Genomic DNA, 26,327 nt, shown 5'->3' with positions numbered 1-26,327 from the left:
TGGTCACTCAATCCGAAGATAGCGCGCCAGATTTGGACCAGGTTCGGCCGGCCACAGATCGATTTATTTGCCTCAGCAGAGAACGCGAAGTGCTCTCGCTTTTTCTCGGTGAGGACAGCGGACCTCTCGTTGGGACTGGACGCATTGGCTCACAGCTGGCCGAGGGAACTGCTGTATGCATTCCCGCCGCTGGAGTTGATCCTCCCAACTTTGGAGAGAGTCAGGCTCCAAGGCCTGACTGTACTGCTGGTGGCTCCGGCATGGGGCGTGTGGAGATCGGAGATAACTCCTCTACTCTACGCCGAACCCTGGTCCCTTCCTCCAATCACGGATCTGGTGATGCAGGCAGGGACCGAGATCAACCACCCCAGCCCCAGGGACCTAGACCTGTGGGTCTGGCCCGTGAGAGGGCCAACCTAGATTCGTGCGGCCTGCCCCCTGACGTGGTAGCTACGATTCAGGGAGCCAGGGCCGGATCCACGAGGGCTGCCTATGACATCAAATGGAATGTTTTTGTGTCATGGTGCCAGGTACAGTCACCGGTGGTGGTGGCTTTCCAAGCGTTTCCAGCGTCCTTATTTTCCTGCAGAGCAGGTTAAATCAGGGCTTGACCTTCTCGACGGTCAAGGTGTACTTGGCGGCCATCGCCGCCTGCCATGAAGGTTTCGAAGGTTACGGAACGGTTGGCAAGCACCCTCTGGTGCGGCGCTTCATGGGTGGCGCCAGACGGGCCAGGCCGACTAACAGGCCTCTGTTTCCGGCCTGGGATCTGGCAGTGGTGTTGAATGCACTCTGTCTCCCTCCTTTTGAACCCCTTGAGACGGTGAACCTCAAGCTAGTGAGCCTTAAGACGGTCCTTTTGGTGGCCCTGTCTACGGCTAAAAGGGTCAGTGACCTGCATGCACTCTCGGTGAGTTCGGAGTGCTTGAGGTTCTCGGGTGATGGCAGGAGGGTTCTGTTGAAACCGAACCTGGCATTCGTTACCAAGACCGGAGTGGTGGCACCGGCTCCGGTCGAGTTGGTGGCGTTTCATCCACCCCCTTTCGCTTCGGCGGAGGATGAACGGTTGCATTGTCTCTGTCCAGTGCGGGCCCTGAGGCTCTACTGTCAGATGACTAGGGTCAGTAGGTCGTCAACACAATTGTTTGTCTCCTACGGCCGAGGTGACCAGCGGAAGGCGATCGCTAAGCCGACGCTTTCCAGGTGTATAGTCGAAGCCATACAGCTCGCCTATGCTAGCAGTAGCGCCCCGGTACCTGTTGGACTGAGGGCGCACTCGACTAGGGGTTTGGCTGCTTCCTGGGCCCTCTCTAGGGGGGCTTCGGTCCAGGAGATTTGCACGGCCGCTAATTGGTCGTCTCCTTCGACCTTTGCGGCTTTCTACAGCCTGGACGTGGCGGCTTCCTCGGTGGCGCACGCAGTCCTGGGCGTGGCAGCCTCATCTACTTGAGGTGCCTTTCTCCTCCTGATGTGCTCCCGGGGGGCTAACGAGCTGTTAGCCCTCGGGAGCAGGGGGCCCTGTTCCCTTGTTTTAAGGTTAGTAGGTGACGGACCTTGTCTTCTATTAGCTGAATAAGGCAGACTTCGGTCTGTCAGGGTCTCTTGTATATCTTTCCTTGTGCCGCGTCCAGGCCCTGTGGGTCTGGACGCCCCGGAGGCTGGGGCCCCGCTGTGTGCGGGCCCCTGGGCCGGAGGGGGCATGTGCGGTTTTTCAGGGATTGAATGTTTTTAACGCTTCCGGGGGGTTTATAGATCCCATAGTGAGTGCCTCACGACTCAAAACGACAAAGAACTAGAGGTTACGTAGGTAACCCCGGTTCTTTTAGTTTAGGAGTGAGGCACTCACCAAACACCCCTTTGTTTCGCCACTGCGAACAGAGGACCTGTGGTAAGAGGAAGTACTACGTCACGACCGGGCCTTATATGTCCGGAAAGGGGAAGGGACAGCCGGACACGTGACATACCCTCTAGACCAATGAAATGGGCCCCGGGAGCGTATTGTGTAGCTCTGTTGCATCGCCAGATGGCGCTGTTTCCCATAGTGAGTGCCTCACTCCTAAACTAAAAGAACCAGGGTTACCTACGTAACCTCTAGTTCCTATTTAGCGGTATCACAATGAAAACTCATTTTTCAAGGTTTTTACACACATCATTCAAATCTTTGTGTTTTTGTCAATTATCCTTGCAATATCCTCAAGGCCCACCAGTAGGCCCCGGCCCACAAGTTGAGAACCACTGATTTACAGTACCCATGTTCTATAGTACTTTACTACTTGTCTAGTAGGTTGAAATTGTATGAATGTATTTATTATAGATTTTATTCTTCTGTATGTCTCTGCTTCCCATACCCGCATAAAGGACAACAAAGGACATAACCTCTCGATCTTTTTTTTGTGATTTATAAGACAGATATGTACAAATGGTGATGCATTTTGTCAACAAAAACATAAAGCAATCAAAGACTGCAGCAGAAATTGGAGAATGAGTCTGCAGTGCAAGAGAGAGTTTATTCTACAGTCTGGGAGCCAGGAAGAAGAGTCTAGGACAGTGGTTCTCAAAGTGGGGTCCAGGGACCCTCAGGGCTCCTTGAGGGGGTTCCAAATAGACCCTCACAGGTTTGTATGGTAGTCCTTGAAATTAAAATGTTTGAGAACCACTGGTCTAGGACATATGGAGTGTTCCAGGGAAGGCTCCAACAGCCTTCTGTGTTAGCTGACCTAAGTGAGCGGGAAGGGTCAGCATTTATAGCATGTCGTTGCTGTCGGGCAGAAACCTTGTATCTCGAAATGTCTACACTTTTATGTTTTTGTGTTTGTAATGTAATGCACTACTTCATCATACAAGAGTGTCACACCAAAGTTATGAGAATAGCAGATCTACAAGCTCACAGCGCGTTGCGATGTGATGCGTTGTGAGCTTGTAGATCTACACTTTTCACTATTAAAAAAGAGAAAATAAATAAATACATAAAAAAGCAACGGTTTTGGACATATAAGGTTTCCACCCGACAGCAACGATATACACTAAGTGAGTGGTGTAGTGTACAGAGCACACGCACATGCACACAAACAATATGCCAGTACAGTAAATAGGCAAAGGTCAAGGTATACATGGCATCAGACCACAGTAGGTCTCATACGTTAACCATCTTACGCCCGGACTACACCAGGCTTTTCAAAGATCCAATTGATATCAATGATACCGGCTACACCAGGCACACGGTTAACTTGAGCCCCGCATACGCAAGCTTTAAAATAGGATTGGATCTATAAGTGCATGTGTGCGGGGCTCGCGTGCATCACGTGCACATTCTCTGGTGACACACTCTCTCACACACACACACACACACACACACACACACACACACACACACACACACACACACACACACACACACACACACACACACACACACACACACTAGACTCTCTCTATGTCGCTCTGTCTTAGCAGATATTGAGACATGGCTTGGCTTGCTGCACTGCAATCCTACACTGTTGCACCACCTTCATTTCAGTCTGTTTTCAGAGTTACTCGTAGCCACCAGCATCCTGTTTTACATGACATTCACTTACTGATATGATGTCTTAAAAAATAAGAAAAGAAGTCTGCTACAGTCTTTATTAGAGATCGACGTTAGGCCTATATGGGCCAATATTTGGCCTATCACAATACAGTATCTGTAAGCATTCATTTAACATTGAGAGAAGAAATGGCTCCTGGCCACCATCTTAGGGTTAAAAGAATACTTTACTGTGTATAATGTCTCTCTGGTCCCGACAGCATAAATATGTATGCATGGTTTTCACAATACAATATTACTGACGTTTATCGGACTATGATGGCATACTCTAAAGCCAGAATGAACCACTTAAATCTTCTAGTCTTAGTGAAACAGCCTTCAGTTATACAGAAACTGTAGCCTACTATTTTTTCTTTCTACAACAAATCTCTTCACCAAAAATGGCCAATCTACAAGCTCTTTTTTGCCGAATGTTCACCCCAGAATAGGCATGCTGTGGTTCTGGTGGTTAAAAGAAAGATCTGGTTTGGTTTGTGTTGGAGCACATTTCCTTATTTCTCACAAGAAATCATAATAAGCCTCATGCAGCAGACTTTTGAAAGAGAACAAATGAAACAACGCCAAGAGAAGGTGGCCAAAAACTTCCCAACAGCACCCACAAGAAGTCTTCATTAAAATGTTCAACAAATAAACTGATTATTATTCATGGATTCCACTTTGGCTGGAGCTACAGAATGCTTTAGTTGTATAAATAGAGACGAGTTAAGTGTTTTTGTCTATGCAAAATTATTAGTTATTATTTGGAGGCTGAGTGAGTGTGAGGAAGAGCCAGGGACTGCCAATAGTCTGTCTGACTCTCACACACACACACACACACACACACACACACACACACACACACACACACACACACACACACACACACACACACACACACACACACACACACACACACACACACACACACACACACACACACACACACACACACACACACACACACACACACACACACACACATTGTCTTGCCCCCGATCTGCCTGTCTCCACACACCCTAATACAAGCTGTCTTTAACTTTTCGCTCTGTCATTCAAAGGCAGACATTAATCAACAAGCCTTCATCAGCGCCCAAACACACACACACACACACACACACACACACACACACACACACTGTACATCTGCCCTCTGTCATTGCCCTTCCTGTGTAAACAGCGGCGCTCAGTACAGACAGACAGATGGACCGATTCCTCTACTGCCTCACCTCCCAGTGAGAGAGCAGATGAGAGGAGAGGAGAGGAGAGGAGAGGAGAGGAGAGGAGAGGAGAGGAGAGGCTTTTGGAGAGTTGACACCCCAAAGGTCTTGTTAAAATCATTAAGAATAAGTACCACAGCATCATATTTTCAATATAATGTATTTGAAAGCAAACAGTAAAATCCCTGGTGTTAACTCAGAGAGTGTACAAATGTAACCACATGTGTCCATATGGGGCCCTATAGGGTCATGCCAGGCCTGTGCTTGGCCACGAAATGCATCATGGGAATTGTAGTTCACCCAAAAAATTACTTATTTTCTATCAATTACACACCCCATGAAGCCTTGAATTCATGGAGATGTTTTAGTTTTTGTCGCATTCCTGAGCCAATCATTCGATGACCGGCTGAGTCTCAGTAGGAGACTCAAAGAGTCTCCTACTGAGACTCCTCCTGGTCATCAAACGATTGGCTCAGGACGCTCGGGTGGCGCAGTGGTAAAGTCCCTGCCCACCACCAGGTTGTGGGTTCAAATCCACCATAGTGCATTCGGCATTGACTGGCGTCTATGCGAACACAATTGGCCCGTGTTTGGGGGAGGGAAGCGAAACGGGGAGGGTGATATTGGTCATTGCACGTAATCCTACGGGCTGCGGTGGTAGCTGTCGGCGGGAGGGTGAAGGCTCTAGGACGTCCTCCCGGTGGGGGCTCTGATGAGTCAGTAGGATACGACAGTAGTGACAACACAGAAATGTGTGTGGGGAGGAACCAATTGGCATAACAACTAAATTGGGGAGAAAAAGGGGGTAAAAAATATTTGGCTACTCTAAATAAAAGAAAAAAAGAAATGATTGGCTCAGGAATGCATCAAGAACAGAAAATCTCCATGAATTCAAGGCTTCATTGGGTATGTAATTGATAGACAATAAGGGTGAACTACTCCTTTAAACAGAGAGGAAGGGGACGTTCATATGGATTGTATTGTAAATTGTTATTTCTATAGACCAGTGGTTCTCAACGTAGTATATTTTAAGTTATTTATTGGTGTAACTTTTTAATACAAATGTTATATTATTATCATTCAAACCTTGGTGTTTTGCTAATTATTTTGAGGCCCACTTGCAATACCTCCTACAGCTTGAGAACCACTGCTATAGACTACCGTAACCATCAATAAATAACTGAAATGCAACATCAAAAAAGTGCTATAGTGTCCCTTCAAAATGAAGGTCCAAGCAATGAACCTATGCCAACGTCTTGCTGTTATCCAAGCTAAATATATTATGTTAATGACACACATGAAGCCCCTGCTGTGTCTTTTTTTTTTTTAGAGGCTAAATGACAGGTGTGACCTTGGTGTTATACAAATTCGAAACAAGTTTTCAAGTTCATGACGAGGCACATTGGCAGAGTCCATACATTAACGGCCTTCGGTGGAAGCTGCAACTTTTTACCTCTACGCTGTGGGCAGCAGATTAGTGGAAGAGGCTGACTGATGGCTGAAAGCTGGCCAGTCCAACACAACCGCAGTATGTATGCAGGCTGTGACCTGCCAGCTGGCTCATATGACTTCTACACTGCATAGTCAATCACTTCTGTGATGTACAGTAAATTCATCTTACATATTCATAATGACCCTTTTCTGTATTTTTTGTAATTATTATTTTTTGGGCTGTGCAATATATCGATATTATATTGATATCGTGATATGAGGCCAGATTTGGTCTACGATTTTAGATATCGTAATATCATGATATGGCATAAGTCTTTTTTCCTGGTTTTAAATCTTTTAAAAAATAGCAAGAAATAGCAGATCTACAAGCTCACAATGTATCAAAGCATTGTAAGCTTGCAGATATGCTATTTTTGGAATAATTAAGAAATACCATATTATAGTCACAATATCGATAGAGGTAAAAATATTTAATAAAATAAAATATGTTTGATTGTGTCTATATCGGCCAGTCCTAATTCTTCGCATACAGTAAAATAATGTGTAGAGTACAGTTCGTATGCAGTATGATCATTAGCTGTCTGTTCATATTTAGTGAGGGCTGCCTGTTGTCTGACAGGCAACCTGATGAACACACGAGGAGGTTGACCCTTGGACGACCCGTCATTTTAACCCATTCAATCCGGGAGCGCACCAACAAATGTATTCTAAATCCTGACAGGTTTCTGAAAAATGTTGCTACATCGGTGGTGCTCAAACCTTTTCATGTCAAGGAGCCCCAAAATGATATGTAGTATTTGGCCGCCGACCCCCATCTCAAAATATTTAGTTCCAGGGACCCCCACGAGAAGAAAAGATTTGAGTTACAAATGTTCGCTTTAAATATATATATATTCAAAGATTTGCACACATTTTCACGATAAAAAAAAGCAGATCTACAAGCTCATAACGCGGCACTCGGTGCCGCTCTATGGGCTTGTATATCTGCTATTTTTTCTTTTTTATTTGATAACCAAACTATAAAATAATGGTTATAGCAAAAATCTAAAATGACACAGATGCATTCCCGGATTGAATGGGTTAAACCACGCCTGCGTTGGCAGCTCTCCGCTCCCTCTCCTCCCTCTGCTCCGCTCTGCTCCTCCGTCTCATCTCCCTTCAGAGCCAACTGGGTGCAATCCAGTCACGACCAACTGATTCCATAAGCACTAACACACTCCCATTATGACACTGTGCGAGAGAGATTTCTTTTTACTGCACTATAAGGAACAAGCCAGCTGTTTCTCTGAAGGGCAAAGTGATGCTCTGTCCCGTTTATGAAGGTGAAATGTTAGCTGGTTATGAGTATAGATAGTTAACCATTTGAATCCTATACTTAGTTGACCAGATTACCCAAGGGCTCTAATACTAGGCCCCTCCTGTTTTTGGTCTGTCCAAATGTTCCCACCCAAAATAGCCGACCTATAAGCTCACAACATGTTGCCAGTAGGCCTGTCACAATTATTACATCTTCGTCTAATCGCAATTATTTGAGATTATCGCAATTATTTTTTCATAATTTTTTCGAATGTTAGCCCCAGAGTAGGGATGCTAGGGTTCACTAACTCAGTCCAGAAGCTCATTAGGTGCTTTGCTAAAAGACCATGTTTCAGTCAAGCAAAGCGCCAGTGCAAATTACCACTAGTACAGTAAACTGCTGCATTGTGATTGGTCCAATGGGTGTCCAATGTGTTTACCTGGAGTCGTGGAAGGGACCGAGAGTACCACCACAGCAGGGAAGCTGAGGATGATTGACAGGTTGACACAGTGGACCAGAAGACCCGCACGCTCACTGAACGAACCCTGAGAAGAGAAGAGGAGGGTAATGGTTACCAGACTGCTTACTATGTACTCCACTACTCTCTGTCTGCCCATGCATATTTTCACCACTTAAACCCTCTAGACTTAGTCAAACAGACCTGAACTGCAATGTTACTTGGTACGCTCTTTTATTTTTATTTTTTTACCTCTACAGCAAATCTCTTTGTTAAAAAATAGCTAAATAGCACAATTGTGAGCGTGTAGATCAGCTATTCTTGGCTAATGTTCCAACCAGAATATGGATGCTGGGCTTCAAGTGGTTAACTGAGTAGTTCACCCAAAAAAATGACTTATTTTCTATCAATTACACACCCCATGAAGCCTTGATTTTTTTTGTTTTTGTCGCATTCCTGAGCCAATAGGAGACTCAGTAGGAGACTCTTTGAGTCTCCTACTGAGACTACCGGAGACTCCGCCGGTCATCAAATTATTGGCTTAGGAACGCGACAAACTAAAAACCTCCATGAATTCAAGGCTTCATGGACTGTAATTGATAGAAAATAAAAAATGTTTTGGGTGAACTACTTCTTTAAGGCTGCTGTTGTAAACTGTGTAAGGCCTTAAAGTTTGTTCACCTTCATAATGTCTACTCAAATAAGGTAAACATGTTCTTGCACGTGGCAGCGAAAATGTTACTGATTCAATTGGCACCATTCATTAATATTTTAAAGGGCGACCACCTATTTTTAACCCAAATCCTATTGTTCTATTGTTGAGGAGGAACTTGAAAATCTGGCATAGCACTTTACAATGCATTGTGGGTCTCGACTCTCGAGAGCTCGCCACTCTGGAGACCCAGAATGCTTTGGGAAGTGTTAAGTCAGATTTTCTCTTGTCCTCCTCACAATAGAACAATAGGATTCAGGTTAACCCATTAAAACCGGGAGAGCCGGGTCATTTTAGATTTTTGTGCTGGCTATTCAAAAATAGCAGATATACAAGCTCAGAGCGCGCCACTTCGTGCCGCACTGCAAGCTTGTACGTCTGCTATTTTTGATCATTTTTTTTTAAATCTTGAAAGTGTGAGAACTACTGATTTAGAAGGCATTTGTAGAATCGGCCTCAGGTCCTAATGGGTTAAATATAGGCCAAGTTGCCCTTTAGCCATTCAAGGAGGTCTGAGGAGCACTCTGACAGGGAGATATCTGAGGAAGCCAACAGAAACTGTGACAGCACTCTGAGTTTCCCCAAAACTTTAGTGTGATATTTATTTTGTTAAAGTAAGTGTTAAATAGCTCTACTGTGTATTCTGATAGCAATCATTGCAATAGACTAGTGTTTGTTAAGTAACAGAGGTCTGCCAAAAAAGAATATTTTCAGGTCGATACCAATTTTATCCTATCAGGATAACTCAAACAGGATACAGGATAAACAGATGAAAATGGAAGTGATGAAAAAAGTGATAAATAAATCAGCTGTAACTGTAATACAAAAAAAATGTAAGCTAATAGATGATCTTCGCAGAGTTCTCTCCTCTGACCGGATAAAATTGGTATCCAGACCCGAGTATGTATGTTTTGTTTACTAAAGAGCTGGAGAGATGGGGAGACCCCTGCTACTGAATAAGTACTCAATAGCTATGATTACAATCAGAATGTAGAGTTCTACCTTTAAAAACAAAGCATTTTATTTTATTAAAAAAAAACATTAACACACATCATACATAATATATCCCTTTAAATGAAATCCCAAAGTGCACCGACACTCACAAATGACTGAATGTTGATGAACTCACCATGGACAGCTGTCTCTCTGTGTAGAGAGCCACCAGTATGAACACATTGGACACTGTAGAAAGACAGTAAAAACATCATGTTAGCACTTCGGTGATCCTATATTACATTACTGAATGTTAAAACGATGGATTGGCACCCCATACATACATAGAAATATACATACCTACAAACATACATGTTAAAACGATGGATTGGCACCCCATACATACATAGAAATATACATACCTACAAACATACATACATACAGTACTATACAGGACGTAATGTACATACGTAATACACTGCCGCAGTTCTGCAAGGCCAGTACATAACAACAATAGTAAGCTACTGTTTCGTTTCAGAGAATGAAAGGTTCAAGCAGCCCTTCAGTTAGATTTGATTTCACTGCCATCTGACTCTCGCTGTGAGATATTAAGTGAGACAAGTCCTAAAATATGTTGTTTTTCAAAGGCAGATTTAAGTTTCTGATAGAAAAGAACATCAAGTTCAATTGTCAGCTGTAAACAAAGAATACAAACAAATAAGTACAGTATAGATAATTATTACATCAAAAAGAAATCCAGTTTCATACTCGCATCAAATGGCATTGTGTAACATTTGCATGTGGTGCTAACTGCTAATAAAGCAAAGCATAACTGAATTAATTGAATTATGCAAATTAAGGTGTCTACTGCCACTGAGAGACTGTTGGTCTGGTAGGGTCAACCTCCTGCCCTGTTAACAAGAGCGTGTACACACAAACACACACACACACACACACACACACACACACACACACACACACACACACACACACACACACACACACACACACACACACACACACACACACACACACACACACACACACACACACACACACACACACACACAGACAGTAGCAGCCTATGAATGAAATGAGCCAGCACTAACAGAGCATATGTGTTGCACAGCACACACCACCTGCTAGACAGGAGAGTGAAAGGGCCCACACCTACAGTACAAACTCATTGGTGTGATGGTTCCTTTTGATTTATTTTGATAAAACCCAGTTTGTAAGTTACAATACTAATCATTGTTATTTTATACTGAAAAGGCATGTAAACAATCACTATAAGAGAGACAGCTAAATCCCTTACCGGCCTGCGACTCGGCCGGCAACACGTGTTCTCTATAGTCTATAAAGCATCATCTACTCAGCTATACATAAAGTCTTCCATCAGCCTATCCACTCCAACTGCATGTGAGTATACGACCTGGCAGTTTATGGTCTATGGTAGAACAATAGGGAGGCAATTTTGGTTTACAAAAAGGGGGGAAAGAGGAACAATTACGTGCATGAACCCTCCAAAGCAGTATAGTTTTAAAAGGTTTCTGTGGGAAAAAACTATCTATCTATCCACGCACGCACGCACGCACGCACGCACGCACCCACGCACGCAGCTGATGTTTGTCTTACATATTGTACATGTTAAGCCACCTGTTAAGCCACCTAAGGGTTGTACAAATATTTATCAATTAAAAAAGTTATAAAAATGTAATAATTAGACAATATGAAGACGACGAATAGGATAGGGTTTTACTTTGGAGTTTTTTGGTTTGGTTTTTGTTTAAACTAGCATTTTAGTGCAAGTACTGGACTGGCTTTTTTAAGTTGAATACGGAGCAGGTATTAATAAAAATGTGTTCTTCTTCCTGCTTCTTTTCGCCCATGGGTGTATTAGATTAAATGAATTATAATCCTCTGATAGGAATTGTATTGTATACTGTGATACACCAATAAAATGAAATGAAATGAACCTGGATTTAATTCAGCCTACCTATAGATAGATGGACACTGGGGAGCTTACTGAGGGTCAAAGTGTCCCCAACAAGACAAAACCCTTGCATACTGTAGCACACAGCTTTGCGGAGAAAGAAAACAAAATATTACCAAAAGAAAATACATCAAAATAAAAGGTGAATGAAACCTCATTCTATGAGCAAATGATTCAGCCTTAAACTCTGAAAAGGGATTGCACTGCTCATCTATTCAACTTAAGAGGTTTTGTTGGCAGCACTCTCACAGGGTGGAGGGGACAGCAGCTGCTACTTATGTAGGGAAACAATCTCTTTGTGAATGTGTCAACAAAATGATGCAGCAACTCACTGGTGTCAGCATCAATGAAGAACACAACTCCATCACCATAGTCCAGAGGCACATGGATCGTCTAGGGTTTATTGGTGACTCACAGAGGCATCCATCCACTCCATGTGAAGAAAGACCAATATAGCCCTTTTCTGGCTTAAATGAGAGTTTATATCACCCTTGGTCAAGCGGGATCAAACCTTTGTCTACCGTCCAGTTGGTCATATCTGTCGATGTCCTCGGCGACCGCTCCCACCTCCCAAAATGTACTATCCCCAACCTCTACGTCCCAGCAGTGATTTTCTCCTTCAGCACATGACTGTTCAGCGTTTGCTCCTTCCTTAGTGCAGCCAACGCAGCCTCCTCTTCCACTGGCAAAAAAAACGGTGAAGTTTCCTCAACTAATTTGGCTCGCAGCAAGTCTGGTCTGGGCCTTAATGTGTTGAGAGTCATTTCATTGCAGGTTGCTCGAAATCCTTTGAACTCCCCAAGCTCAGACGATAAGTCCATGTGATTAGTCCAGGCTGAGTCCTTGAGCTCCAGCACAGCTTTACTGATGGGTTTCAATCTGTGCTCCATGTGCTTTTTACCAGCTTGCTCGAAGAGCGGCTGGTCTACGAACAGACAGAGCAACTAGTCGAGACCTTTTCGACACTTTTTCATCATTGGCTGTCCTTTAAGCCAATGGGGAGACTTCCCATACTCTGAACGGCGGTCGTCCTCCCATGCTATGGCATCATAACCCTACTAGACACGCCTGCCTGCCCTGGTGACAGCTCGTAAGTTGTCGCAACATAACTATCAATTCCAGCGGAGTTTGGAATTATGCAGTAAGTGGAGTGTGTTTGTGTTCCAGGACATCACTTTAAATCACAAACACACATCATTTTGTCCCGGGCGGCTCGTGTCGTCTCGCAACATGAAAATACTTGAAAAAGAATTACTTTCTGACACGTGCCTCCCCAACATGCATGCGCAAGTGCTTGGCCGAAGATTGGATAGGGCAAAAAAAAGTTTTCCGCAAGCTGGTATAATATGACTGTATCATTTCTTGTTTGAATCCCAATAGACCAGACACACACAACCTGGCGTGGCGTCGGTGATCATCCAAGCAGAATTGTAGTTCCTTTCCATGTAGACTGCAAATCACTTCAGACCTGGTGAAAGTTCCTGTAAAAGTGCTGTAAAAAGGGGTTCTCAGGGCTTCTCTCATGTATGTTCTTTTCCTACAAACAGGACATTCCAGATACAGAGAAATACTAACAACTGCTGATCTAAGCCCACAACTATGATGACATGCCCAGAATAGGGATGCTAGGGTTCATGTGGATAAGATACATATAGAGATACATATTTATTTTATATCATAGATGGTTGTTAACTACTGTATGTGTGCTCTTTGTTGTATGTTGAATGTGTATCTGTTTAGGGTTATACAGTTACACAATGCTACATTTTGACATGGTACATGTTGATATGAACTTATTATAATTTTGAAAAGTAACAAAAGAGCTGTGTTCCCTAAATAGGTGTACTCTTAAGGGTGTGACAGGTTGTCAATAGAAGTTTGTTGTTTTAGACCACAAAACTGTTGACTTGAGGTAACATTGTCACCAATTGAATAAAGTATAGTGACATCGCCAAGTTGGCTTCAAGATCACATCTATTCTAAGAGTTCTGAAGTGTGTGTGTGTGTGTGTGTGTGTGTGTGTGTGTGTGTGTGTGTGTGTGTGGTGTGTGTGTGTGTGTGTGTGTGTGTGTGTGTGTGTGTGTGTGTGTGTGTGTGTGTGTGTGTGTGTGTGTGTGTGTGTGTGTGTGTGTGTGTGTGTGTGTGTGTATGTGTGTAGATGTTTTGATATTGAGGCTGTGTATCTCTAAACTCTAGTAACAGAGTGAGAGAGACGTCTAAGCCAATGTTCTCAAAGTTAAACAAGAGTTCACAGGAAGGGTATTTGGCAGGTGTCTTATTTCACGGTTAATCAATCTTTTTGATTGTATGGGATCGATGGCTTTTGGATGGCCTGGCTTCCGCCCATTATTCAACAATTTTAAGGATGAAATTCAGCATGGCGAGCTAAAGGTGAACTGTAATTAATTATGTAGGATACAAAATGGCTACTACTGCAGTGGCATTAAAGCCACTAATCAACAACCTCACCCTCACCTCACTCAAACCACAAACACGCACGCACGCACACACACACACACACACACACACACACACACACACACACACACACACACACACACACACACACACACACACACACACACACACACACACACACACACACACACACACACACACACACACACACACACACACACACACACACACACACACACACACACACACACACACACACACACACACACACATTTGCTTAATCTGAGTCTTCCTATTTCCATTTGGGCAGCCAGAAACATCACTTGGTTGAGTGGATTCAGAGTTGAATAGGTTGCTGTTCCAAACTGTTCATTTTGATTGAAGATACACTATATTCATAAAAGGGTATGTTATGTGTGTGTTTGCATGTGTGTATGTGAGAGAGAGAGAGAGAGAGAGAGAGAGAGAATAAAAGTTGCTGCAGTGAGTCTGAAACTACTCCACTCCCCAGGGGAGCTGGGATGCTTTACTGTCCGTGATGCTGTAAAGAGAATCCCATTCACACTCCTCTCACTGCCCATATCTTTGTTCGGTGCAGTACTTCACTACATTACCTCTTCTCCTCTCTCTCCCGTTTTGCCCTCCCTTATTGCAGTACTTTACATTAACTCTGTCCTTCTCTCTGTCCCCCACTTTAATGCCTTCCTCCACCACTCTCTCTCGCTCTCTCTTTGCTCTCTCTCTCTCTTACTTACTCCCTCTCCATCTTTCTCTTTAACCCTGGACTGTCTACAACTCTCAGGTCTTCTCTCTCTCTGCTCTCTCTCTCGTCCAGGTCTTCTCTCTCTCTCTCTCTCTCTCTCTCTCTCTCTCTCTCTCTCTCTCTCTCTCTCTCTCTCTCTCTCTCTCTCTCTCTCTCTCTCTCTCTCTCTCTCTCTCTCTCTCTCTCTCTCTCTCTCTCTCTCTCTCTCTCTCTCTCTCTCTCTCTCTCTCTCTCTCTCTCTCTCTCTCTCTCTGCAGTACAGTAACAGTTTGCAGTATGTAGGGCAGGTAATTGTCCCTCAAGAGAGTGAGCTGCAGCAATGCAGACATTCACTGATGGAACAAACAGCAAAAAAGAAAACAAGTTTATATTTGAACATCTTAAACCAAGTAGCAATGTATTGAAAAAAGACTGATTGTTACAACTCTTCCAAGAGAAATAAACAGTTCTTAAAGTTAACATAATATACTACTTCAACCCAGCAATGTTTTCTTGTGTGCTGAAGGCAAACAATAAATTGAAATCCAAAACACAGTCATGATTTGATAAACTTGTAGGTGGTTTTGCAATAGTTTTAGAACTAATTGATGTTGGGAACGTCCTTTACTGACCACCCGATGAGTCACACTGCATTGTTGAAACGCACAAGCAACAACCACCACAGTGATGTGCAGGTACCCCATTTCCCTGTTCAATATGGAAACATACAGTATGCACTCCCATTATCCCAAAACATTCCACTCTGTGCTCAAGCCATCCCAATTTTAGTATCACAATAAAATTAAATATATTGTTACTAAGGAAGTTTTACGAGTTTCTCCCAGCTGTCTTAAAACAGTTGCGTTATCACAGCAGACACATGTTCCCTGGCTGTATCCAGGGTACAACTAAACTAGGATTGCCTACATTAAACCACCTACTCAATGTATCTAGTCTTAGAGTACAGGCTGAAATGTCTGATGGCAGTTCTGAGTAAATCAACTGCAATAGTGCAATAGTGATAGTGCTTATATACAGTATATACAACAGTCCAAAGATCCATCTTGCTGATGATCAGACCACAAAGCAATGGAATAGAGTTAGGCAGTTTTTGTAGTCACTGTGAGATTATGAAAGCAAAGTGGCTTGGGATATTCTTGTAAAGTCTGTGATTGGTAGAATAAATACACTATTAGTCATCAACAAAACACCATTGTAGGAGTTTGTGGAGGTGTGGGAAGAAATCTGATAGAAAACACACATTTTTCCTTACTGCTGCCTTCAGTCACAAATATCAATATCAAACACCCTATGACATCTTATGCAAATGATCTAAAGAAGTAACCAGTCATCAGCAACTGATGGCTTTCAAATCCCTATAGCCACGTTTCAAGTTTATTAAGTGTACCTACCAATTACCAGGCACGCCGCTGGCCAGCTATAGGGGTCCTTCACAAATAAGGAAATAACTTGAATAGGGTCCACAAGGATGCCATATCTAATGAACCATGACATAAAATGACAGATTAAAATGTGACTTTCGTTTACAGTATATACAGAATATGTACATAATAATTTACATCATACTCAATGTTTACAATGACAGAAATGTATTTTGCCTTCGGCAATTTTCAACTTTCATAAAGCCATGGTTTGATGTGGAGCAATGTATGTTCATAACTGGACATGACAATTGAAAAGGACAGGCATGAAAACATACAGTAAAACTATACCAAAATGCTTTGCAAAAGGTTGTAGCCATACTCACCTTAATAGGTTTTCTAAAAAAAGACGAGCATTGCTCAGCACCTGTAAAACAAAACAAATAGTAAAGTTACTAGCTGAATAATCCTGTGTGTGTGTGTGTGTGTGTGTGTGTGTGTGTGTGTGTGTGCGCGTGCGTGCGTGCGTGCGTGCGTGCATGTGTGTGTGCGTGCGTGTACATAAATTAAAAAGGAATATGAGGAGTTACTAGTTTTAAACAGGCTCATAAATAAGCTCAGCAAATACATTCCGCTCCTCATTAACTTTATTCACTCTTTACGCTGTTCTTTCACTTTTCTATCATTTGACTTCCTTATTCAGCCCATCTTTCTTTGTCACCACTTTCCCTCCTTCTTCACCTCTCCCCCATCTTCAGACCACAGTTTGCATGTATCCCTTTCTCCTTCCTTCACACGCTTTCCTTGTTTGTCTCGTCTACCTCTCCCTCCATTTTGCTAATTGAATTGAATGGAATAAAACATTCCCGTCTCTTTTCCACTTCTTCTTCCTCCTTCTTACTCTTTTCTCCATATCTCCCTGTATCCCCACTCATTTCTTTGCTTCCGCCTCTTCTTCCTCCTTTCATCTCTCCCTCTGTCTAAAAGGATTGTAATATCTCATTAATCAACACAAAGCCCCCATGCTGCTAACTGGGGATGGGACAGAAGTTCAGCGGCAACGAGAGAAGCCTCCTGTGATGAACACAACGATCTGTGTTCAAAGCCTGGATTAATCCGTTAAGATCGGGAAAGCATCTGTGTCATTTTAGATTTATTTGGATATTAAAAAATAGTAGATATACAAGCTCATAGCGCGGCACCAAGTGCCGTGCTATGAGCTTGTATATCTGCTATTTTGGAAAAATGCAAATGCAAATCTTTTAAAGTGAACATTTGTAACTCAAATCTTTGCTTCTGGGGGTCCCTGGAACAAAATATTTTGAGATGGGGGTCCGCGGCCAAATACATATAATTTCGGGGGTCCTTGACATGAAAAGGCTTGAGAACCACTGATACTATTAACATACGTTTTTTTCAAAAAACTGTTAGGATTTAGAAGACATTTGCAGAATCGGCCTCAGGTCTGAATGGATTAACAGCAAGCAGCCCTCACTGGTTTTTATCTCCTCTCCTCCAATCCTCTACAATTCCATCACTTTGCTCGGGCGCAGAGGAGGAGAGAAGCTGCAAAAGATGTCGAGCCTATCTCGCATTGATGCTTTTTGTTTATTTTGAGGTATATTTATGTCGATTTGTTTTACTCTCCTTGCAAACATTTTGTATGCATTTTGGAGACATTTCACCTGATTGGGGATAAAATACGTTAACACACACATTGGATATACTCCATAACAATTCTTTTATCTTGAAATTGCTGTGTAACAAGTGATGTTTCTTGAGGCCAGAAAAACATACCTGTCAGTGGAGTGACATCATTTAATTGAAAATATATTTGAATAAAGGCAGCCTGGTGTTTCTAAGCCATTTACTGTTAACTGCAAAGTCCTGATTTAAATTCCTGCCTCAAGCCATTCATTGCATGTCATCTCCCAACGCTGTCCTGTGCCAGTAAAGAAGACATTCCCTAGAAATGCTTTGATAAGTCTGAGTTAAATGTCTTGCTAAAATTGACATTTTTTTTGTAGTGCATCTAAGCTGGCAGGAAACCAGATCTGACACAGAATCAGACGGGTTGAGGCAACAGAAAAGGAGCGGATATTTATAGAAACATGGAATAATTTAATTCATTTCATTTTAATTTGCTTCTATTAATCTATGTGGGTGGATTATCTTGCACTGTAACTGCTTTTTCTTTATGATTTCTACAAAGACAGGAAGGAAACTGGGTACTAACATAATCTAGATTCTAAACCATAATCCACATTCCACAGTGGCAGTGCAGCACCCCTGGATACAATAGAGTTGCCCTCTAGTAGCTTTGTTGATTCACTGATCATTATTGTGTTTTGTGTTGAAATGTTGACTATCATTATCAACATTAAATTACAGAGAATGTTTATAAAGTATGCTTAACTTCACACCTCACAAAAAAATCCTCAGCATCACTATTTAATGTTCATCAACAGTGTCACTGTCAATGTACAGTTTTCTTTCTTTCTTTCATTTTCTAACATTCTCCATCATTTTCACTCTCTTGTCTTGCTCCCTCCCTCTCTCTGCCATTAAAGCTATAGTGACAAAGCATGACACAAGGTTATTGTCAGGCTGAACAGGCTCTTTTGTTATAGGAAGCTATACATTATGGAACAATGGCTCTGAAAATATATCCTACTTAAAGGGGACCTGCACTCAGGATTAAGGACTCACATAATAGGTGTATATTCTTTTATAATTATATATTTTTTGCTCTTATGAAAATAAAGTACCAACTTTGTGTTTAATTATTAGATGCACTGCTCGTAAAGGACCAAGAGAGGCTGTTAATTTACTTTGCATTCACTTAACATTTTGAAAAGCCCTGCTTTAGTACTGTATATACTGTACTGTATACTAAGCTGTATGGACTTTGAAATGTATGGTATGGATTGAGTCGATTAAAACTGGATTTATGCTCACCAGAATAGGTCTCAGACCCTTTAAGTGCAGTAGCAGTTTCTGCAAACTGCTAATAAAGTATTGAATCAATCAGAACCTTTAAGTGGGGGTGATGCAGGTCACACATGTCACTTTCAGAATCGGATATGACCGAACATGCTGCCCACCTTAGTAGTGATATAGATGATGCATTCCAAAGTGAGGGGGCTGTGAATTTCTCCTGCTTCTGGGTTTAACACATAACGTGGGCATGTTTTATATTTAGTATTTACAGTACATATAGTGTGGGTATGCTCCCTAACGCAAGTTGGCCTGTGTGTGTCTGATCACTCATGCATTTTATTTTGTGCTGCTTTCCTACATTTCTCAATGAAATCACTGCCTGCATGTTCCTCTTTCTTTCTTTTCGGCTAATTATGTTAAGTTATCTAAACATTGTGATGTTGATAATTGACTTTACAGGTTAAATCTACTCTGCACCTCCACTTTAGAAACTGTTAGGCTACATCTAGAGTTAGGCATAATACAGTCATCTCCTTGGATCAGTTAGAATATAAGTATGAAATTATTGTTATTTTTTATCTAATGAATGATCATAAACAGTACTAGATTTATTTTTCTAACACTGTTGGCCATCTCAAATGTGGTCAATTTTAACGTGTGTAAGTGATGTTTTTATCCTTTTTTCTGACAAGGCTGAAGGTATCATATCTATGATCTCTGCTCCGTTATCAATCACTGATGTACTTTGCCCTTACCGTACGACTTTAAAGGCCAAATACACAAAGCTGTCTTGTCCTGACTAACTACTGTACTTTGGGTGACATTAGGTGACATCTCACATTTGAAAGCTGCAACAAAAACACCCTTACAGATGCGCAATTCCGTAAATTGAGGAAAAAAACGCCTGTATCGCTTTTCAAATTCTACCCTGACAGCTTGTGTCCTCCCGGCTCCCGAACATCATCTGTTACCTCTGACCCTGGTCTATTTCCCATGTTACTCTGCCCCTGGGGTAAAAGGGAGAAGTATGGTTGGGTCCTGACCTATCAAGTGGCTATAGCTTACAGCTGGTTCAGTTTAGATATGACACTAGGTGGCCACTGTGTGTTTGTTCTCGAGGTGTAGAAGGCGGTAGGTAGTCTTGCGTTGCCAGGCGATCGGAGAAATCCTTGTGTTCAACCTTTATTATGCTGTTTTGTTGCTTTATTAACATTACAACATATTTTATTATGCACGTATTAACAGTTTAACTATGACTTTTGCATTGACAAGTGTGAACAATGCCTTATTAAGGTTAATAAATCCTTTATGGGCTCTGTGCATAACTGTAGTCCCGGGTCTCTGGAAGGCGACATCCAGTTCATTCTCTTATAGCTTTGTACTGTATGATCCGCTCGGGTGCAATCAATCAAATGAACCAATGAAATCAGCCAACCAAATGAAGCTATGGGAAATGTAACCAGAACAGGAAACAGGTATGCCAGGTCTTATAATTGCCTTATTAACTGTTAATTAATGCTTATTATCAGGAGGATGTTTGTTTAAAGTGCTGCTGGGAGGGTAGAATGGACTAATATGTGGCTCTTCATATCAGAACAGTGTTTCACATGGGTTTCAACGTTTCAGCCATTTGGTATGTGCGTGTGTGTGCGTGTGTGTGCGTGCATGTGCGCGTGTGCGTGCGTCTTACCAGCATGACCACACACCAGTTGAGAATTCCTCTGTAGTTGCTGAAACCACTGGCTGAGCTCAGCAAGGACTCCCGCGACTGGTGACAGCTGGAGTAAAAGAGAGAAATGAGTGGGTGGATAAACTGATGTATGACTGATGATGATTGGATAGTACTGTACATCACAAAGACACTCTGACAGTACAGATCTTACAACATGTGATGTGACAATCAGAGTGGAGACAAGACATGTTCACATGAATGAGTACGGTAATTGGTAAGACCGTTTTTTTATCATCAAAATGCTGGGAGCTGCTGCTGGATGACTGAAGGAGGGGATACAGGTCCAGTGGGCACCTAAACCTTGTGGGTACCTCAACATTAAATCAATATCAGACCTAAATTTACCCTCCAACTTCTTGTTTATTCCCAAAATGACTGGCTATCACAGGTAGCATTTGTAGAAGTATTGGGCCTTAAATATAATAAATAAAGTATTATATGTATTTGACCCCTCAAGAAATGTAGATATACAATCAAATACAAAATATAAATATAGTTTTAATTATATAGTGCCCAGTGTTCTCAGGGGCCCACTCTTCTGGTTACCGAAGGCAGTATGCAGAGATGACTGGGCACTTATTTTTTTAACTGGGCACTGTGGCTATTTTTAGGAAAACTATTTGCAGGGAAAACTGGGTACTACTTGGGAATAAATGGGCACTATTTGGGGGGATAGTAACTGGGCACTGCTATCCAATTGAATCACGTGTTGGACATGGATTTTCACAATTTCTCAGCTGTGATATATTTAGTTAATGGCTGCTTTACCAAACAAATGATTAATGGCCACACCCAAAAATAAATTGAATCATAAAATTATGAAAAATATATATAGGCTATATATTTTGTTGTGTGTAAACAGCTCATATATTTGCTGTTCATGCACCCATTTATCTAATGTCCGCTTCCTTTTACAGTCCACACTGAGTGCCCGCTTGACCTGTGCTGTGCCCACTTCACTATAGTGCCTATGCAGTCTTCTCAAGTGCCCACTTTAATGCCCAGTTTTCTCCTAAGTCAGCAGTTCAAGTTCACATGTATTCCAATCCTGAGGGATAATATCCAACATGTTATAGACCAATTATGTGTTTACTAACATTGAGACTGGATGCACAGGTGATCGTTTCATGCAATCAATTCTCAACCTGTTGTTTTGGGGTGCGCACCCCAACCCCCTCTTGTGTGTTGGCCAGTGAGGCGCGTCCTAGCGAGACCTGACAGAATGGGTTTCATTTGGAGCCAGTATGACGTTTGGAGCCAGCGTGATATCGTCTGTTAAAGGGTCTATAGGACCCATTCACACCATTATCCCTCAGAAATACATGTGAAATTGAACTGCCGACTTAGGAGAAAACTGGGCATTAAAGTGGGCACTTGAGAAAACTATATGGGCATTATAGCGAAGTGGGCACAGCACAGGTCAAGTGGGCACTCAGTGTGGACTGTAAAAGGAAGCGGACATTAGAGAAATGGGTGCATGAACAGCAAATATATGAGCTGTTTAAACTAAATTTGATGTGAGCTAATGTGAACAAAATATATAGCCCATTTATTCCCAAGTAGTACTCAGTTTTCCCCGCAAATAGTTTTCCTAAAAATAGCCACAGTGCCCAGTTAAAAAAAGAAGTGCCCAGTCATCTCTGCATACTACCTTCGGTAACCAGAAGAGTGGGCCCCTGAGAACACTGGGCACTATATCATTAAAATATATATATATTTTGTATTTCATTGTATATCTACATGTCCTGAGGGGTCAAATACATATAAGTCTGGAATTTAAAATTTACTTGAGTAAAAGTACAAAAGTATTGGTATCAAAATGTACATAAAGTACCAAAAGTAAAATTACTCATTGTGCAGTCAAGTTTTCAAATGTATACAAATATTTTGAAAATAGCAGATCTACAAGCTCACACAGTGCATCACGATGTGACACATTGTGAGCTTAGAGCTTGTAGATCGGCTATTTTCAAATGGCCAAAATGTATAAGTGGGTAATGTTTTGTATTAGCCTAATAATCAAAATCTACAAAGCAACAGAGTATAGAGTAAAAAGTACAATATTTGCCTCAGATATATGTAGTGGAGTAAAAGTAAAAGTACTGAAAATTGGAAATACTCCCAATATGTACTTACTTGACACAGCTGCACCGTGGGCGCGGCCTGCATTATAAATCGATGACACACCCGTGACACACCCATCGCAAACTCGTCATCACAGTAACAAGTGTTGCCATATCCGCTTATTATAAGCGACTTTTTGGGATTGTTTTTCTGTCAAGTTGCTTAATATTGCGGGTTGCGGTTTTTTGCCTTGTTTCAAAAGTATAGTTGCTTATTTAGGCTTGTTTCCTAATGTTATTTAAACCAGTGGTTCTCAAACATTTTCATGTCAAGTCAAGGACCCCCAAATGAATATGTAGGCCAATTTGTCTGCGGACCCCATCTGAAAACATTTTATGCCAGGGAGCGACCCCCATACAAGATTTGTGTTGTTAAAATATCAAATTATTTTCAAGATTTTTTTGAAAATAGCAGATCTACAAGCTCACAACGCGTCACAATGCATTTTCAAGCCAATGTATGTTTAAGTTAAAGCGCTAAGGGCTCGCTTCTTTCAGGCTTGGCAGCGGTGGCCTAGTGGTTAGAGGGGCGGCCTTGATACCGGAAGGTCCCTAGTTCGATTCCCCAATTCATCACATCAATCACCGCTGAATAGCCCTTGAGCAAGGCTTCCATGCAAGGTCCGGCTGGAAACAAGTTTCGTACTTAGTCCGACACCCTGGGTAAACAACAAACTTTGCTTTGCTTTGCTTTGCTTGTTTTCATAGACCTGGTTGCTTGTTTCTCTCGCAAGACCTGGCAATACTGACAGTAACCTGAATTAAACTTTGGAAACATCCGCCACTGGCTCTGGTTTGTTTGCACATAACTCTCACTGTGAATTCATCATAACACACACCATTAGTCAGCGGTGTAAAGTAACTAAGTACATTTACTCAAGTAGGCCTACTGTACTTAAGTACAATTTTGAGTTTCTTTTTTTTTTTTACTTTACTGGAGTATTTCTAGTTTTCAGTACTACTACTCCATACATCTCAGAGGCAAATATTGTACTTTTTACATTACATACATTTTTTTTTAAAACTTGAGTTACTAGTTACTTTGTAGATTTTGATTACTATTCAAAACATATTAACCACTTCAACCCTATAATTGTTTTTAATTAATTATTATTATTATTATTATTATTATTTTTACAGTTTATTCATTTGAAAACTTGTGAAATGTGACACTCTGCATAATGAGTACTTTAATTACTAAGTAATTGTTTTATACCAATAAAGTACATTTAGAAAAATGTAATACTTTTTCCACCACTGCCAGTCTAGCCCACATATAACGCCATCCTACTAAAAGCCAACACGAACAAAACATTGCAACTTATTCTCTCACCACAATCTGTCACTGAGCAGATGTGTTTGTCTTCTTTTCTCATTCCTAGTTTTAGAGTGTTGGACTGATGATGATGATGATGCAGGTCCTTGTTGTATCTTCTTCGCAGCCTGTCCGTCAGCAGCACTCTGACACGCCGCCACAGAGTCTCCATTCATCGGCTGCAGAGCAGCCCCTCTCCCCGCCGAGATGGTAGCCCTTCTCCGGCGACTGATGGGCCCCAGCACTGCGCTGGAATCCCCCATACTGTAAGGAACCGAACAACAACACTACACACTAATATAAGCTACTGTTGTAATGATTTCACTCAAGCAAATCACTTGCCATGCCATGAAATTGAGACGACTGTCACTGCATGCCTGTCGCTTTCTGTTGCACAATCGTAGTAAACAAAAGGAAGTAATAGTGGACTGTCCGCCCAAAGTTTACACGTACAACAAAGTAGGAGTGTGTTATTTTGACGCCGCCTCGACTGCATCATCATGAACTGTAACTTATCTGACAGGATACTCCGGATCCCAATTGGTTTGTTTTGGAACAGTCACGGTGGGAAATGGTCTGGACAGTGGTGAAAAAAGCACTCAAATGTTGTACTTAAGTAAAAGTATCAATACTGTAATGTAGAAACACTCTGTACAAGTAAAAGTCCAGTAATCAAAATGTACTTAAGTAAAAGTATAAAAGTATAGGCATCAACATATCCTTAAAGTTAAAGAACCAAAAGTAAAAGTACTCATTATGCAGAATGTCCTGTTTATCATTATGTCTAAAATTCATAAAAAATCTTTTGAAAATAGCAGATCTACAAGCTCACAATGCGTCGCAAGCTAATGGGCTATTTTCAAATAGTCAAAGTTTAAATAGGGCTGAAGAGGTTTATGTATGTTTTGTAATAATAATAATTCAAATCTGCAAAGTAACTTTTCAAATACTTGTAGTGGAATAAAAGTACAATATTTTCCTCTGAGGTGTAGTGGAGTAGAAGTAAAAGTATTGAACATTTGGAAATACTCCAGTAAAGTATAAAAGATACCTCAAAATTGTACTTAAGTACAGCACTTGAGTAAGTTAGTTACTTTACACCACTGTCTGACAGGTTACTCCAGAACCCAATTGGTTTGTATTGAAAGTCACGGTGGGAAATGGAGTCACTATGTCAGCCTGCCAACCAGCCTGGGCTCCTTGCAGGCAGGTAATGCCATTTAAATAGACTATAATAGAATAGCTTGACTTCACTTTTGAAAACATGACACTTTTTAAACATGCCACTGCAAGTCTATTATTTGGGAGCTAATGGGGATTGTATCATGTCATTTGCCCCAGGCACTGTCTATTAGTTACAGTAAAACTTGGCTGATAGGGATCGAGGCGTATCCGTTCACTCTAGTTCTGTGGGCTTATCCTTATGCTGGGATGGTACAGTGTATAGCTGATCACACTGGCATTGACCCAGCTTTATCAGTCCTGGCTGTCTATAAGGCTGTCTATTAGAGTAATGGGGCTGTCTGCTGTTGTCGGGATAAGAGACCTTGAGGAAAGATCATTAGGAAACTGATGACTTGTTTTATTTTAACCGCGCTAGCAGCCAAACTAATTTATTTTTAAAAATTTCCCCTGACATTTGGTTTCTACACTTTAACTCTAACTCAGCTTTCTATTTATTTGTATTTGTTTTGTTTCCTTGTACACTTGCGCCTAGATTTTTTTGTTTCCCAGGTGAAATGATGGTATAAGTCCTTTGTTATTGTACAGTACATTGACTGATATCTAATGACCAGAGGTGGGAGGCAAGACACGTTTATTTGTATAGCACATTTCAACAACAAGGCAATTCAGAATGCTTTACACAAAACATTAAGCACATTAAGATAAAGTGCTATAAAAAATAACATGCAGAGGCAAAGAGAAAAGTCATCAGCTTTTATTTAAGAACTGAGAGTTAGGGCAGACCTGCAGTTTTTGGGGAATTTGTTCCAAATGTGGTGCATAAAACTGAATGCTCAATGTGGAATTCTCCACATTGATTGATTGATT

The 26,327-nt window shown here is 41.7% G+C and overlaps 1 protein-coding gene across 2 annotated transcripts in view; it reads right to left on the bottom strand.

The window, feature by feature from the left end:
• dgat1b (diacylglycerol O-acyltransferase 1b) overlaps nt 1–24,704 on the bottom strand; it is a 40,325-nt gene extending 15,621 nt beyond the window's left edge. For both annotated transcript variants that reach the window (XM_084053614.1, XM_084053613.1), the window contains exons 1-6: nt 24,294–24,704; nt 20,796–20,883; nt 16,552–16,592; nt 16,196–16,281; nt 9,827–9,879; nt 7,968–8,073 (exon numbers count right to left, since the gene is read on the bottom strand). In XM_084053614.1, coding sequence (XP_083909740.1) covers nt 7,968–8,073; nt 9,827–9,879; nt 16,196–16,281; nt 16,552–16,592; nt 20,796–20,883; nt 24,294–24,538 — 619 coding nt within the window. In that variant the 5' untranslated portion in view covers nt 24,539–24,704. The remainder of the gene's footprint in view (nt 1–7,967; nt 8,074–9,826; nt 9,880–16,195; nt 16,282–16,551; nt 16,593–20,795; nt 20,884–24,293) is intronic.
• Between the last annotated feature and the right edge of the window lie 1,623 nt (nt 24,705–26,327).

This window comes from Gymnoscopelus microlampas, assembly GCF_963454915.1.
Source record: "Gymnoscopelus microlampas genome assembly, chromosome: 3".
Classification (NCBI taxonomy): Eukaryota; Metazoa; Chordata; class Actinopteri; order Myctophiformes; family Myctophidae; genus Gymnoscopelus; species Gymnoscopelus microlampas.
The sequence above is the reverse complement of the archived record's forward strand: the minus strand, read 5'-3'. Positions and strand labels throughout refer to the sequence as shown.